General features: G+C 42.5%; 6 protein-coding genes across 6 annotated transcripts; 5 read left to right on the top strand and 1 right to left on the bottom strand.

Annotated features, from left to right (window-relative positions):
- Positions 1-263: 263 nt before the first annotated feature.
- I206_104609 (uncharacterized protein) lies at positions 264-1,571 on the bottom strand (the record flags this gene model as incomplete). Its single annotated transcript, XM_019153908.1, has 2 exons — positions 264-1,067; positions 1,140-1,571. 2 exons carry the CDS (start codon positions 1,569-1,571, stop codon positions 264-266), a joined length of 1,236 nt encoding a protein of 411 aa, XP_019012648.1.
- A 691-nt stretch (positions 1,572-2,262) lies between these two features.
- I206_104610 (uncharacterized protein) lies at positions 2,263-3,218 on the top strand (the record flags this gene model as incomplete). The annotated part of the gene is made up of 4 exons (XM_019153909.1): positions 2,263-2,478; positions 2,544-2,693; positions 2,784-2,935; positions 3,008-3,218. The coding sequence occupies 4 exons, from the start codon at positions 2,263-2,265 to the stop codon at positions 3,216-3,218; spliced, it is 729 nt and encodes a 242-aa protein (XP_019012649.1).
- A 754-nt stretch (positions 3,219-3,972) lies between these two features.
- I206_104611 (uncharacterized protein) lies at positions 3,973-5,364 on the top strand (the record flags this gene model as incomplete). The annotated part of the gene is made up of 8 exons (XM_019153910.1): positions 3,973-4,152; positions 4,269-4,568; positions 4,647-4,733; positions 4,808-4,826; positions 4,887-5,014; positions 5,081-5,166; positions 5,228-5,274; positions 5,327-5,364. The coding sequence occupies 8 exons, from the start codon at positions 3,973-3,975 to the stop codon at positions 5,362-5,364; spliced, it is 885 nt and encodes a 294-aa protein (XP_019012650.1).
- A 1,009-nt stretch (positions 5,365-6,373) lies between these two features.
- On the top strand, positions 6,374-6,820 carry I206_104612 (uncharacterized protein; the record flags this gene model as incomplete). Its single annotated transcript, XM_019153911.1, has 4 exons — positions 6,374-6,459; positions 6,516-6,588; positions 6,647-6,724; positions 6,785-6,820. The coding sequence occupies 4 exons, from the start codon at positions 6,374-6,376 to the stop codon at positions 6,818-6,820; spliced, it is 273 nt and encodes a 90-aa protein (XP_019012651.1).
- A 414-nt stretch (positions 6,821-7,234) lies between these two features.
- I206_104613 (uncharacterized protein) lies at positions 7,235-8,817 on the top strand (the record flags this gene model as incomplete). Its single annotated transcript, XM_019153912.1, has 3 exons — positions 7,235-7,257; positions 7,344-7,659; positions 7,732-8,817. The coding sequence occupies 3 exons, from the start codon at positions 7,235-7,237 to the stop codon at positions 8,815-8,817; spliced, it is 1,425 nt and encodes a 474-aa protein (XP_019012652.1).
- Positions 8,818-10,756: 1,939 nt separating this feature from the next.
- On the top strand, positions 10,757-15,714 carry I206_104614 (uncharacterized protein; the record flags this gene model as incomplete). The annotated part of the gene is made up of 9 exons (XM_019153913.2): positions 10,757-10,936; positions 10,989-11,553; positions 11,616-11,768; positions 11,835-11,940; positions 11,989-12,200; positions 12,262-13,346; positions 13,411-14,946; positions 15,001-15,423; positions 15,508-15,714. The coding sequence occupies 9 exons, from the start codon at positions 10,757-10,759 to the stop codon at positions 15,712-15,714; spliced, it is 4,467 nt and encodes a 1,488-aa protein (XP_019012653.2).
- Between the last annotated feature and the right edge of the window lie 289 nt (positions 15,715-16,003).

Consider the following 16,003-nt stretch of genomic DNA (forward strand, 5'->3'; position numbering starts at 1 on the left):
AGCTGCCATCCCAGATTCGCCGATCATAGCGGGATTCTATTAGCCTTTGGGTTGATAGATATGCTGAGTAGTTAAAGCGAGCCATACGGTATGCATGATATTAAGCTGTACTGAATATACATGATGAAGGAAGAAGGGAAGTCTACAGAATGGCTATAAGACGGGACAAAAAGAAACAGCAAATTCTTCTTCAATCTGCACTAAACGGTCATGTTCTTATCGAAATTGTTTTCCAGTATGAACGGCCTTATTCCTGCGGTCGCTCAAGCAGCACTAGCAATCAGAGGCTGACCACCAAAAGTGGTCAAGGAAGAGAAAGAGGAAAATTGGGTATTGCCCCTTTTTCCAGAATGGAAAGTAATTTCGGTTCTCGACCCATCTTCACCATCTTCTTGAGCAGCACCCATTTGTTGATAAGTTCCATCTGGATTAGATTTCTTGTATCTTACAACATCAGATTGATCGGGATTCATGCTAGCAGCAAGGGATTCAAACAGGCTCTCCACGTTTGACATCGCTTTAGCGAGAGTGCCGGTATTGATCTTATTACCATGAGAAAAGGTCGAAGTAGGGTATCGACCATTGGTGCTGTTACTTTGATTGTATTGTCGCACGAAGGGTGAGATGGACCTGACAGGATCGCCTCCGGTAGCATTACCCTGAGTGAAGGATGGTTGTCCATGTCTTGAAGCTAGCCAATCATTCATTGGCTTGATGAGAGCTTGATTGTAAGGTTTCTGAGCATTATCATGAGTACCCGAAACAAGCTCACTATCAGCGAATTGAGAGTCAGCTGGCAAAAGACTAGGATGAGCAGTCTTTCCGATAACTCTCAAATGATGCATCTTGGGATCATTAGCAACGATTTGAGTGTCAGGTACTTTGTTGATAGTATTCTGTTCACCAGTACAGAGAGATATAGCAGTCGAGCCGCTAGAACCAGAACCATAATCGGAGTCGGAGCCGGATTCCTCTTCACTAGGATACTGGGTAAGTTGATATTTGGGTCTTGGATTCGTCGCCCAGGAAGCAGGGAGTAGCTGGCCTGAGCCGGAAGCAGCTGTGTCCTGTAACAAATAGAATACATGGTCAGTTCCTACTTCTCATACTTGAGCTTGAGCCGTTGAAAGCATACTCACTTGTGCCGTGACTGACTGATGGGCATCTCTGTATACCTCTCTGTGTTGCATGATGGCGTTGTACTTATCCTCAGCTTTCTTTGCCGCCACGGGAGCACGTTCCTGCCAAGAGTCCAGGTAGGTTCTGATATATTGATGAACACCCGGGGCGGTTTCTTCCTCCATGCCATCTTCAATGGTACGGTCGAGAGCCTCTGTCATATATTTGATGAATTTTTTTGAGTCATGATCAGTTGCACAGGATTTGATTCTATCGGTTATTCTCCTTCGTTGTTCATCGAAAAATCTGGCACCTTGAGCGGTAACAGTACCGTCAGGGTTGAGCATTTCTCCTACATGACGGCTATCGTCATCAGTGTCAGTGTAAGGTAGGGTGTCAGGCATGCTGGAAGGCACGAATGAGGTGGGAGCGTGTGTAGATACTAAAGCCATACTGATGAAATCTGCCTAAGTATAAGTATATGAGTTATTGAGTTGTTGTGGTAATAGATTGAATACAATCTGAAGTGGCGAAGAAAATAAATAATCATGAGAGGGACGAAATTCGGACGGTATATATACCTTAAAATCGAGTCGATTCACGATAAAGCACGGAGAAACCCATCCTTTCAACAGCTCCACCAGTGAAAAGAACGTCCATCGAAGTCGTCTCTGACTCACGAGTCGTTGTGGAGCCATAAAGGATTGAGTTGTTGAGTAGCATGTATGTCGTTGATTACACAATATGACATCGTCCTGACTTATGAATGAGAGGATAGAGGTGTCATCGACAGCCTTCGAGCTTTACTGTCCTTTGTGTCAACTTGATCAAGGTGAATAACAGCTCATGGTGTGCACATCTGGTTGCTGATCTACCAATATGACTTGATTATTCTCCCTGCATGAAATGTATGCTCAAGTACCCATATAGTCCAAATAACAATGACTCAGCTACGGTGGTTTACTAAAGTGGTCTTTGTGATCTCGGGGAGGACGGGATCAAATATGATTGCTTCACTTTCGTTTTTTTATTTTGCGATTAGCGTCATTTCGTGATTTCATTCAAATCTTAAGTATTCGCACAATTGACATCTAATTATCCTCATTTTGAACTCGTCACGCAAAATATTCCCGTACTATCACAATGGCTTCTGTCGTACTACCTGGAGATTCGATACCACTTCCTTCCTCCTCAAAACCCGTAATTTTAGGTCCGGGTCTTGCCGCTTCTTCCTCTCGAATCCGAACACCCATATCAGACGATGCGCCAGCGATCATTTCCACGAGGTTGGGACTGTTGAGCTCATTCAAAGGGAAAGAAAAGAGTGAACAGTACTGGGTAGAAGGCAATTCAAAAAGAGTTAGTGAAGCGGCATCATCTTCAACCCATGATCTGCAGGTCGATTGGCTGAACCTTGCATATAGTATATACCAGCTCAGAAAGACATGGTGTTAGGTACCATCATCGCTCGACATGCTGAAGGGTATAGAGTGGATTTAGGCTCTTCTCAAATGGCTTCGTTAGAAGGATTGGCTTTTGAAGGTGCAACGAAAAGGAGTAAACCGAATCTCAAAGTGGGTTACCGTCCACATCATTCCTTGAATATGTCTAATTGCGACAAGGGAAGCCTAGCGGGGATGCTTGGCTGATCAATTCTGAGTCAGGTCGGAACTCTAGTGTATGCTAGAGTATCGCTCGCAAATAGAGATATGGAACCCGAGATAGAATGTTTCGATCCCAATACGGGTAAAGCGGAAGGTTTTGGAGAGTTGAAAGGTGGCCTCATGGTTTCTTGTTCTCTTCAGCTATGTCGACAGTAGGTCTACCCGTTTCGCATTGTATACGTGCTCATGAACATATGGTATACTGATACACTTCCAACACATAGTCTGCTTAATTCCAAATTTCCTGTTCTTCCTGCTTTGGCAAGCACGATACCGTTTGAAATAGCCGTAGGACTCAATGGTAGAGTATGGCTCAAGACTGAGACTGTGTCCGAATCCATAGCTCTGAAAAGGGTCATTGAGGGTGTGGATAGTGGGGAGATCAAGCCGGAAAAGAGTGATATCGATATGGCTGTCAAACAGTTTTTGGCTTAATCCGCCCCAGAAAATTCAGCAAATAGCGAAAGTAGTCTATTTATGTTGAGAAAGGTCCACATGTATCTCATTTTCGTTGCTGGCACCACTTCAGGTTGTCAGACAAACTGAGAGACTACCTATATTGAGGACACCGGACCCAGACGCGAAACCTCGCTGCAAATAGGAAACTTAAGAAAAAGACAAGAAGCAGATTGGTGACGCATGTGTATGATGGGAGTCAGTCGAGAGAACGTGAATCCACCACACGGCACGCAACGTCTCCACATCCGTTTTGCCAATGAGTTCCAGAGCAAGAGACACAATTGTAATCCTTGTCCCATCAGACACGAATACAAAGGGTTTCAAATTATGAACGATCAAACAACGCCAAAAGTCATGCCGTAATTTACGATAGTGACCGAGAGTTTATTCCTATTTGGCTTTGTTTGGAATCAACCATAACCCATCTGAAGAGTTTAGACCAAACAAACAGTGCATGCATAATCGCCTTTGCCCTGAAAGCTCACCTTGATTAGATGTAGATCATACTGGTTGCGTCGACGATGGCATTCGATCCTGAGCTGCTTGGCATGCAGGTTCTCGTTAGGCCGTTTTCTTTGAGCCGTAACTGGGCTGTTGTTTACTCGAATTAGAGTGGTGCGCAACACACACTAAGAGTAGAGTATAAATATTGTCAATATTTCCTACATCTGTCTGATTCTCTCCCCCAATTTCATTCGACATATCTGACCCTCACGAGTTTTGACCAATAATGCTACCACTCACATTCGCCTCTATCTCGCTATTGACCATTTCAGCTTTGCTATACGCACAAACGGTATTAGCGGATAATACTTTTGCAGGCTGTTATTCGGATGACGGGGTAACTTTTGTAACCCAACTCGGAACCGGGGGAGGCGAGGGTAGTCCAGCGAATGCAGCTGAGTGTTCTGTGAGTAGATTCTGAATCTGCTAATCTTATCCTATGTCGCCTGTAGCATCGCACAGTTGCGCGAATAGACAGTCGAAACCATTTGAGAGCTGATGAAACCTTTCCGAATCTAATAGACTACCTGTGGTAGTTCTGACTACACATACGCAGCATGGAGAGCAAGCGATGGAGCTTGTTTTTGTTCAAACAATTTCCCTACAGGACCTCAAATGACAAGTGGTCAAGACTACTCAGGAACATGTACCACAAGTTCGGATTTCAGCGTTAGAGTAGTGACTACTTCGTTTAATCTGTTAGAATGTACTGATAGTGTGTCATATGATAATGATGGATTTATGCCATTCGTTGTGGTGAATCCTCAAGATTGCTTTAATAATTGTAGGGGTGCTTATATAGGTACCTTTATCGAAGCTCCTGTAAGTCATTTTTTTCCGTACGTTGTACTGTCTAAAGCTCTTCTGATAAGAATTATAATTTGTTTGATTCGGTTTTAGCAAAATGGTTATTATACTTGTCAATGTGCGGCAGATAAATTAGATTCTATTGGAAATGAAGTCACTTGTTCTCCGTCTTCTTACTTTGTAAGTTAAGTCTTCACTTTTCTGCTATAGGCTAAAGAAAATGTTGACTTGGCGCTTTGTCATTACCATCTCAGATTTTCTACCACACTGCGGGTAAATGATTTCGCACTGCTTTAGTCTCACTACTTGATCATAGCTGACAGCTCTATCCAGCTGCCAAAGCTTCTGGGCTGAGTAGGAGAAAATCACTTCCTACGGATATCGTGTCTCAAAGATATACTCAGTACTGCCCATCCGGATTAACAGCTTGTCGGATTCAAGGCCAAGAAGAGAGCTACGAAGTTAGTATCTCGACCTCTTACATGCTATTGAAGCCTAAGTGATATGTGTCCTGATTCTTCCTCTAGTGTTTGAACACTTCGACCGAGTTGGAATCTTGTGGTGGATGCATGTTTGGTCAATATGGTAATACAACTTCTGATGCTGGTGAAGAGTGAGTCAAATATGATCTGCAGATCAGCAACGTCGTTGACCAACATGTGTATGGTTTTTAGTTGTACGACGATTGGGGCTGCTTTGGGTGCTTCTACTTGTATACGTGGTCAGTGTGTGGCGTCGGCTTGTAAGAAAGGCTCAACTTTGGTGAATGGTAGATGTCAAAAGATTAGCAATCGAAGGAAATTGCAAGTAAAGTCCAAAAAGGCGCGAATGACCTGATCTGAATAAGGTTCGAGTTTGGATTGCAGGCTGAGTGAGCTGGGGTCGAGTGAGCCAGAACGGAGGATCAAATATATAGATAGTCTTCTTATCAATTTTTGTACTGAATTCAAGCATTGATCTTGTGCGTAGCAATGTACGAATTTGACGACACGCGGACGTGACTTACTTTGTCGACTGATAAAGCATCGCAACGATCTGTACGATTAGTTATACGATTTAGGCAACTCATGAAATTCTCTCTCCTGCGCGTGCTTGAGCCCGTCTGCAGTTAAGTGAAGGTCCCGTACGTTCCAGATAGACTGCCTTCGCTGTATTACCAATGCATAGCATGTTGCTGGGCATTCAAACTTGATCATAGATAAATTAGCCTCGATATGAAAATGCGATGATGTACTTTACCCTGAAATAATCATGTTGATCAAAATCGACGCGATTTCTGATTTCTTTTCGATCGACAAACTGTTTCATTTCCTGAAAATCACATCATTAAATTAGACTTGTGCTCCTTGCGTCACAATTCGCTCCTCTAAATGGTTTAGTCTCGGTATGTAATTATATCCAAAAGATGATCAAGTAACATAATCGGATAGGAAACGGTAGAACCGATGGGGCTCCCTATAATTCCAACAAACCGATCGATAGTTTCCAGTAAACTTTACCTAAATCGAGTACCGTTCTGGTATTCGATTCCCGGAAATTTGGTAATTTAATGACGAATCATCATAATTCATTCCGATTATACTCATCAATCATGTAATCATTTTCGTCATCTTCGATACAGTTTATGTCAACTATCAACCGATTCCGATTTGTCCGACGTCATTTCAAGTCGATCCTAGCTGAACATTACTCTTCCGGAAAGGTATATAAACACAGCCAATCTTTGAATTAGCTTTCATCCTACTTCCCATCAAACAAATTCCACGACATTCAAACCCCAAATTTCTTCGACTCAAACCAAACCAATCATTTCATACATAATGTCCGCTAAACAAGTCGCCGGAGGCCACAAAGCCGCTATCAACAATGACGACGTTCCCGAAGAATCCAAAGAACACTCCAAGCAGTGAGTTCACTTATAAATCATTACTGGCATCTTCCGCTAACGTACACTTGCTGCAGAGTCGTCGATGAAATCGAAGGCTCAGGTGAAACCGAGGTTGAATCTGCCGCTGAGGACAGGCCCAAAAACGACGTGAGTGATTTGTGATACGCCTCAATGTCCAGTTTGTACTGATTCGACCGAGTTTTAGGGTAACGTCATTGGTGGTCACAAAGCTACGTTAAAGAACCCTAACGTTGGTGAAGAAGCTAAGGAACACTCTAGACAAGTAAGTAGTCCGATAGTTTTGTAACATCTGGCAGGTAGCTAATGATTTTGGTATCAATAGGTTCTCTCCGAGAATGGTGTTGAGGTTGATGCTTAAGCATGTAGATTGATGTTCCATTCATAGTTCTTTGTAGCAATAGTGAAATTGTATGCATAGCCTGAGTTGAAATGTGCAGAATGTAGGACACTCAACTAAGCGGGTCAGGCAACTGGTTTAATCATGTTTACATGAGTCATGTTAGGCGCGCGCGATGCCTCGAAGAATGTGTGCCTATGCTACCTTTGTCGCCACCTAGTTATCGTGGGTTGCGGTGTTGTGATTTTGCTATTCTTCGCTCGTCCATATCTCGAAAAGTGTGCATTCACACAACATCATACTTCTATAGCGTATCTTTTCTCATCGAGCATTTGAAGGGATTCTCTATCTAGCCATCACCTAGCTAGGGTCACGGATTTCGGACTTCTCAAACACTTCGGCTCGGCCTGTAAGACAGTGAGAAATTAAGTCAAAATGGGTGGCGGTGATCTTAACATGTAAGTCATCTCTCTCTACACGAATGTATCATATGCACATCCTAATGCCACGATATGACATGCTGACCATATTGGACGTGATTTAGGAAAAAATCCTGGCATCCAGTGCTCCTGGTGAATCAGGAAAGAGTGTGGAAAGCTGAGAAATCTGCAAATGAAGAAAAGAAGATGTTAGCTCAATTGAGGAAGGAAAGGGAAGAAGAAAGACAATTAGCAGAATTACAAAGATTACAAGAAGCTTCTACGGGTAAGAAGAGGGTTGAGAAGATGGATTGGATGTATGCTGCTCCTGGAAATGAAGGTGGTGCTCTTGGTGGTCAAAAATTGGGTGATAGAGAAATGGAAGAATATTTATTAGGTAAAAAACGAGTAGATGAGGTTTTAGCTAGAGGTGATAAAGATGTAAGTATTTTCCCAATTCCTGAGAAGAGCTCCTTACTGGTAAGGTATTTGCTAACCTCACAACGTACAAAGGTCGGAGCAACGCATAAAGATTTTATTGCTTTACAAAATGCCAATTCTGCAAGAGATACAGCTTCGAAAATTAGAGAAGATCCACTTTTGGCTATCAAGAAGCAAGAACAAGCTGCTTTAGCTGCATTGATGAATCGACCTGATATTAGAAAACAACTCAAAGCTGCCAAGAAGGAGAAATCGGGTAAAGAATATAAAGAAGAGAGAAGAGCTAGAAAGAAGGCCGAAAAGGAAGATCGTCGTTCGAAGAGACACGACAAACGCGACAGATCACCTCTTTCTGATTACTCCGATAATCGAGATAGGAGGCATAGTAGAAGTTCTTATGATAGGGACAGAGATGATAGGAGACGCAGGGAATATGAGAGGAATAGATCAAGATCGGTCTCGCCAAAACGAGAGAGGGACGAAAAGGATTATGGAAGGTCTGAAAGGAGATATAGGGACGATAGTCCGAGGCAGAGTCGTAATAGGGATGATAGAGACAGAAGTAGGAGTAGGGATAGATATAGGGATGAGAGGGATAGACACCGTGACCGGGATGATAATCTCATAGGAAGTGGATCTCGTGGTGGTAGCGATAGGAATGGTGGATCTCATCGTCATGATCACAGGAATGGCAACGGGCATGTTCGAGAACGAGAAGAAAGAGATGATCCTCGAATTCCACCGCCAAGACAGTATTCTGACTCATCGAGAGATATAAAACCTCACCCATCTAGACCATCAGCATTAGATATGGCTGATCGACCTACAACATCCTCTTCACATTCTCGACATACACCTTCATCGCAGTCTAACGGTAATCATTCCAGCACAAATGGTAATGGACAATCTCTTGATGAAATGCGAGCAGCCAGATTAGCAGCGATGCAATCTTCAGCGACCCAATTGTACGATCAAAGGACCAAATCATTAGCTGAACGAGCGGAAGCTGAACGCAGGGAGAGTGAGAAAGATGAGAAAATGAGGGCTAAATATGGTCAAGAACAAGCCAATGCTGCTTTCTTCAAACAACAAAGTGGAATGAACCTCTCAGAGACTTTATCCAGGAGAGGTGGAAAGGGATTATTGAAGGATATTTAAGATGTTGTCCCTATGTCTTAATGTAGAGGTGCATGTTTAAATTATGTATTTTGTACAATACAGTATGTATATAAGTAATGCATTGCTCGGTCACAATTGAACAATGCATACCCACTAAGCTCATCTTTGGCTTGGATGCCCGCTCGTACCTCTGAAGCATTCAAAACCACATGCAAATGTGTTCGAGGAGTCAGTGATATAGAGCAAATTGGCAATTCGCACAACAGCCAAGCGAGCGGCTTCGGGATATACGCTTAAACCGTTTTTTGGACGTGCAGTATATATGCTACAAAACATTTTCAGATTCTTTGCCGGGGGTGTTGAACACATTAGCGAATTATGCTCTCGCCTTTTACTAGAGCAAACCGTGTATTCGTCACAAGCCCTGAGTTCGAATTTCTTCCTAAACTCTCATCATAGAGTATAAACTTGTATCATAATAATCTTTTTGTGCTTTGTGGCGCGTCTGCCATAAAACATCTCAAAGTGTCAAATATATTGTGTTTCATTCCAGGAAGAAATCGTGACAGAGCATCCTTATATGTGATTTCTGCACCACCAAGGAAAAGCCTATTCCAGTGTCTTGTTAAGAGTTTACTACGGGGCGAGCGAATTCTCTGCGGGAGTAGTCAGAGGAACTGTTATTACAGATGTGACTTCATGCCTAGATTGTGCGCTATTACGTTTCTTCTAGAGCGTGCCCATTCCCAATTAGTCTATGCAAAGCACTACTGAACTTGAAACCATACTGTAGCGACTGAGGATGGGATGATGATCAACCAGGTGACATTGAAACAGCTGACATCTCAACCTTTATACTTCAATATACAGTACAATACAATTTAAACGCGTGATTTAGAAGTCGTAATATGTGATTTCTTTTCGGTCTTTTCTTTTGACGCGTATTGCTTTTCAAGTTCTCTTTATGCCACCTCGTAATTCGCCCTGAATATTCACTCTAACTCTATTGTTCACCTGTCCTACTTTACTTCGGGTCATCAAGAGTAGTGCATAGTAATCTTGGACTATACTAACCATCCTATCTGATCATCGCCATCAAAAAATCGGAGTAGGCTGGTCCTATCATATCATCGTTGCGAAATTTATAGTATAGTCGATAATATCGCGCTTGGGTCCTTCGATTTTGATTATTTAACGCTAAATCCAACCTCCTTGAAACACTTTCAATTTCTGTCAACACCAAACACGACAACAATTGCCAAAAGATTAGAGTTATTAGTCAGTAGCTATTATACCTTTGATAAGAGGTGTCAACAACCGTAATCTACGATATCCAACGGACCTTTAATCTGACCAGTCTTTCTCAGTCAATCCGCCAAATTTCGACTCTATCACATTCTGATGCCCTAACGATATCGGGATTCTCGAGCTTCAATACGACTTTGACGAAATTTTACGCGAATGGAATTTTTAGGCTCAGTCTTTTCGACGAGAATAACGAATGCGGATATAGCACGATCGTTCATCTTCCATCTTAATTAGTAAATTCCAGGATGTCGTTATTCAAGAGGAAGCAGTCCAAGGAGAAGGATGTAGCTCCGGCCAGTGATATGGGTCCTGGACCAAGTCCGCCGGTGAAGTGAGTAATATTTCCAATCTTTCTATTGTGGTGCAGGAGATCTTGAGGGATAGAAGGGGTAGCTTGAAATTGAAAAGACACTCGACTTTTATACTCGGGAGAAGGATACTTCGCGGGACCTACTGAATAGGATTATGTCTCAAGCTGTCTGAATAGAATGGCGTATTCAGTCAGGATATTACCTCTCATTGGAGCTCCGTTGTCTCATCTCATACCTTACCTGTATACAACCGCCAAGGTGTAAATAGAAGTATATCAATAGCTGATGAATTTTACCTGCTCATCCCTTCTCTCTTTGTTTTTTTTTGTGGCTCACTGCGTCATGAATCTCTTCCTACGATGACTATGCCATCATCTCGACGTAAATCTTTTTCGCGATACAGCAACCCCTCACAATTGGCAGGTATGCCTAACCAACCTCAACGACCGTCCGTTTATGCTGGACCTCAACCTGGTGTAGGCCCTCAGGGTCAGAATACACCGCCCATGGTCAACGGAAGAAGGATGACTTCCGGTCCGGTTAGTCGTGACAACATTTGCATAGGAGTGCGAAAGCTGACACTGCGTTCAGATGGCACCTGGCCAAGCCCCTATGATGAATGGCCCATCTTTTTCGCAACACGATCACTCCTCCCCGCAAACAGCTCAAACTCCTCAACAAAGATACCCCAATCCCGGTCCCAATGCTCCTCACCCTCAAGCACCTCAACAACGTATACCTAGTAATTCTTCTCCAGTAGTGTCTTCGTCAAGCCAATATCCATCAGCTATGGTAAATAATACGTCTTATCCATGGATGGTTCGACCGTTGGTTCCCTATCATCCCCAAACCTCACCACCATCCGCTCCTCAGTCCCCTTTCCCAAGGTACGGATTGAGTGTACCTGCTTTCCCAAGTCATTCGGGACATATGTTGATCTTTGGTGGATTAGTACACGAGAGAGTGAGGAATGATTTGTGGTCGATGGATATAAGGGGATGTGAAACTTTACCGGTGAAAACTAAAGGTGATGCCCCTATACCTAGAGTAGGGCATGCTAGTGCAATGGCAGATAGAATAATGATAGTTTGGGGAGGAGATACCAAGGTTAATGTAGATGATCCACAAGATGAAGGATTGTATATATTGGACTTACGTGAGGTTGAGGAAGGGGTCATTACTCAAGTCGAAAGGGATTTTAGCTAACGTTCAATGCAGGATCGCAAGAATGGACGAGTTTACCGGTACAAAAAGGCCCAGTCGGGCGATACGGTCATGCGGTCTGCCTGGTGGAAGGTAGATTTTATGTTTTTGGAGGTCAGGCGGATGGAGCGTTCATGAATGACCTCTGGATGTACGATATCAAACAACGTAGGTGCTGACATCAACGGGGTCTCAATTCGCTAGTACGGTCACAATAACTGATCTTGATCGCAGTGTCCGGAACAACACACAAGTGGGAGCAGATACAGTATACCACTCCTGCGCCGCCGAGGAGAACAGGTCATATCTTCGTCGCTGGTAATAACGGCAAGCTCTACTTGTGAGTAAGCCGTACCCTTCTTGACGTTCGTTGCTCACAGCTAGATAGATTTGGTGGTACCGATGGTAACTATCATTACAACGATACCTGGTCTTTCGATGTGAACACCGGAGCATGGACGGAACTTTCATGTATAGGTTATATCCCACTACCGCGAGAAGGTCATGCAGCTGCGATTGTAGATGATACAATCTATGTCTTTGGTGGAAGGGATGTGAAGGGGAAAGATTTGGGTGATCTGGCTGCTTTCAAGTTATCAAGTAAGCTAGCAGTCGCCTATCGCTTAGGGAGCGTCTAGCTGACATCGACCCTTGTTCTCAGACCAACGATGGTACATGTTTCAGAACATGGGTCCATCACCCACGCCTCGATCTGGTCATGCAATGGTCGCTGCTGCTGGCAAAATATTCATCGTTGGTGGAGAAGCCAATCAAGCATTGACGGAAGTGCGAGATGATCCCAGCATGATCCACATATTGGATACTAGCAAGATCAAATATCCTCCTGATACTCAACCACCTCGAAACCCTTCATCACTTCAAAATCACTCCACAAATTCATCCACCAGTCAACAGCCACAAAAGGACCAGGAAGCTTCGCAAGGTCAGCGTGTTTCACCCAGGGACGAAACCCCTCCTAAACAACAACGGGTAAATGATACCCCTCAATCGGTGAAGAGAGGTTTACCAACTTCTGGGTCAATAGACAGTCTGGCTAGAGCGGCTTCTCCAACAACGGGAGGTGAAAGAAATCTTCCGAACATTCAGTCTCTCGGTGCGGCATTGCCGCGTTCAGAATCGCAAGATCTAGCTCAGCACGCGCAGGCTACACCTCGTGCAAACGGCGGGCCGCCTCAACGACCAAAACGAGAAGGTGACGAAGAGTATCGAAGAGCGATGTCACCTACTAATGGACCTGTATCACCATCTAATGGAACTTATAACGGTGCTAGAGTGACTTCGCCGACGCATAACGGCCCTTCTTCTCCTCCATCCAATGTGAAGACCGGGTTCAATCCTTCGATATTAGGAACGAGATCCCCCTCGCCGAGGCTGAGAATGTTGGATGGTGAAAGACCCGCTCCTCCGCCTGATGCATTCTATTATGGTAGATCACCAACCTCGGCAAACGGATTTGCCAATAATCGACCTTCTTCCCTTTCCGGTGCGCAAGATCTACTTAGGGAGCTAAAACAGAAAGAAGGTGAAATTGATCAAGGAAAAAAGAGAGAATTGGCATTGAAAGTCATATTATCCCGAGCGGTACAACAAGGGTTCGTATTTTCCGAAGAAGAGGACTTGAGCTTGCCGGAGAAGTCTGAGGAAAGCGAAGGAAGGGATGTAGCTGTAATACATCGACTTACCGATGCGTTGGTCAGATTGAAGCAGGAAAAGGCTAATATACAGGTCAGTTAGGTAGACACTGGAAAACCATTCTTTGGTGCATAGCTGACATACATTGGGTCTGTAGAACGACATGATAGCTCAAATCCGTTCTGCTTCGGATAGAGCAATGGAAGCTGAACGTTTACGACGCGGGGCATTACAAGAAGCCGCTTTCTATCGAGCCAAAATCGCCACCCTTGAATCGAACTCACCTATCGACTTGGCAAGAGTAGAGAAAGAACGTATAGTTGAGCTGGAGAAGCAGATCGGCATGATATCCGTAGCTCACGCCGCATCGCAAAAAGAGCTGGAATCGGTTACTGAATCTGTCAACAATGTCAGATCACTTCACTCTGCCTCAACCGAACGGGAATCTGAAACTTTGAAACGAGCTGAAGAAGCTGAAGAGGCCCATCGAGAAGCTGTTGAGGAAATCGAACAGTTGCACGAAAAGCTCACTGAACATGAAGGTAATTTGCGAGAACATACCGAAAAACTCATCACCCTTTCTTCCACTGTTCAACAACGTGAAGCTGAGAAAGACAATCTACAATCTCAGCTTGAAGAGGCCAATCGAGGCAGAGACGATAATATCGTTTTGATCCAACAAACACAAGCCGCTCTTACAGCTGCTGGAGTCAGGACGACTGAGATGGAGAATCTTTATGCTAAAGCCAATACGAGAGTGGCTTCTCTTGAAGAGGAACTAGCAGAGTTGAGGACTGAAGTAGAAGTTAAAACTCGCGATGTCGAATTGTCAGAAGAGAAATTCCGCGAAGTCGAAAATGCCTGGACACAATCTCGAGAAGAAGCTGACTCTCTACGAGCAGTGACTACTTCTCGCTTAGGTGAGATACTAGATTCGCACAAAGAAATGAGAGCAGACGAAAGTCGACATACGAGAGGATATCAAGATCAAATCAAAGCTTTAGAACAGGAGACTGAGTCTTTGAGAAAGATGTTGAAAGAAGCAGGTCAAAGGGTTGACAGTGCTGAATCTGGCGTATCGTCGCATCGAACTAAAAATAGAGAATTGGAAAGTAAGCTACAGTCCGTGAGAGGGGAATTACGAATGTCCAAAACGAAATTACTCAATTTACAGAGTGAAAATTCCAAATACAAGGAAATACACTCTTCGAAAGATAAAGAATTGAAAGAGAAAGAATTCCACTTGACGGATTTAGAGACTCGTTCAACAGTTTTGAGGAATTTATTGGCGGATCATGGTATTGCAGTATCAGATAATGATTTAGACAACGCTGCTCAAGCTTCAACTCCTTCTTCTGCGCAGTTGGAAACTCAACTTCGTGATAGAGGAAGAGCTAACGAAGCTGCACAACGGGAAATAGAAGATTTGAGAATGAGATGCGAAGAAGCTGAAGATAAAGTTGAGAGTTTAGGTCGATTGATTGAAAGGTTGAAAGATGCTAGATCTCCAACTGCTTCTTCTATGCGATCACCTACTCCCACAGGTGATAACGATAGACGAGTAGGAGACTTAGAAAAGAGATTAATGGATATGGAAGCTCAACATAGAGAAAAGGTCAAAGCTGTTGAGAATGATTATCAAACTGCAGTGAGATATGTGAAAGGAACCGAAAAGATGTTGAAGAGGATGAAGGTGAGTTTTCTTTCTCTTGAATTTATTCTAATGAGATGTTGATATCCTTGGCAGGATGAATTGAACAAACAAAAGGCTACCAATACGACACTTCAAACTGAATTAGATGGTTTAAGAGGTCAACCTGGATCAAGAACTAGAGATTTATCAGGTAGATCAACGCCTTCAAATATGGGTATGAATGAAAATGTTATTGAATTAAACAAAAAGCTGAACCAGTTACAAAATCAACATAATAAATTACAAGAAGATTATAAAGCTTCACAAGATGTGTTAAATGCTAGAAATAGAGAAGTTGAATTACTTCGAATGAGATTAGAAGAATCTGATAGAGAATTAGAAATTTTAAGAGAAGATTTAGATCAATCTAAAAATAGAATTCAAACTTTACTTGAAGTTGGAATTCATAATAATAAAGATGATGATATTGAAGAAGATGAAGAAGGTAGTGAAGAAGCAAGTATGGCTTTTGATAAGGTTAGTTTTTTTTTTGAAAGTATATGAATGCCTTTTTTGGATAGTATATAAAAGCTGACTTTGGTTTAAATTTTTTCTTTTCAGTTCACAAAAGAACTTAAACAATGGGAAAGATCTAGATCACCTGGTGGTACAATTGAAGATGAATCAGATGATGATGATACTGCTCATTTATCAATAAATCAACAAAATCAAATTAATCATGAAATTGGTCATGCTAATGTTAATGGTATTGGTAAAAATGGACATAAAAGACATTCTTCAGAATATTCTGGTGATTGGGTACAATAATTTTAATAATATTAAATCATATATTTGAGCTTGTTTTGAATATGGAATTTTTTTGATGAAAAATAAAAATTGTAGATAAAGGATTGATAATAATAGGAAAAGAGTTTATTTGTTTTTGGAATGAATTTGGTTGATTTTTTTGATTTTTGGTTTTTTTTGACTGTATGAATTCATATATCTCGAATTTCACTTTATTTGAATTTCGATATTAACAATTTGTTTTCCTTTTTTCGGTTTTTGTCATTTTACATATATATTACATTTTCAAAAACTATTTGAATTATTAAAA

This window comes from Kwoniella pini, chromosome 6 (genome assembly GCF_000512605.2).
Source record: "Kwoniella pini CBS 10737 chromosome 6, complete sequence".
NCBI lineage: Eukaryota > Fungi > Basidiomycota > Tremellomycetes > Tremellales > Cryptococcaceae > Kwoniella > Kwoniella pini.